Consider the following 311-nt stretch of genomic DNA (forward strand, 5'->3'; position numbering starts at 1 on the left):
GTGTTCATAATTCTGTCTGGGTATTCTTCACGGATTTTGCTAATGAGGAGCGTTCCCATACCAGAGCCGGTACCACCACCAAGGGAATGTGTAAGTTGGAAACCCTGTAAACAGTCGCAGCTCTCTGCCTCTTTGCGGACAACATCAAGGACAGAGTCTACAAGCTCAGCACCTTCTGTGTAATGACCCTTAGCCCAGTTGTTTCCAGCTCCACTCTGTCCAAAGACAAAGTTGTCTGGTCTGAAGGTTTGTCCAAATGGGCCAGATCTGACAGAGTCCATGGTACCTGGCTCAAGATCAACAAGCACAGC

The 311-nt window shown here is 48.9% G+C and overlaps 1 protein-coding gene across 1 annotated transcript in view; it reads right to left on the reverse strand.

Annotated features, from left to right (window-relative positions):
• Positions 1 to 305, reverse strand: part of LOC117123202 (tubulin beta chain-like) — a gene marked incomplete at its 3' end in the record, with an annotated part of 846 nt that extends 541 nt beyond the window's left edge. The window contains exon 1 of the mRNA XM_033269057.1: positions 1 to 305. This exon is cut by the window's left edge and continues 541 nt beyond it. Within this exon, the coding sequence (XP_033124948.1) occupies positions 1 to 281 (281 nt within the window).
• Between the last annotated feature and the right edge of the window lie 6 nt (positions 306 to 311).

The sequence above is a fragment of the Anneissia japonica genome, unplaced genomic scaffold (assembly GCF_011630105.1).
Source record: "Anneissia japonica isolate Jap-2015-1 unplaced genomic scaffold, ASM1163010v1 scaffold5327_len855_cov200, whole genome shotgun sequence".
NCBI lineage: Eukaryota > Metazoa > Echinodermata > Crinoidea > Comatulida > Comatulidae > Anneissia > Anneissia japonica.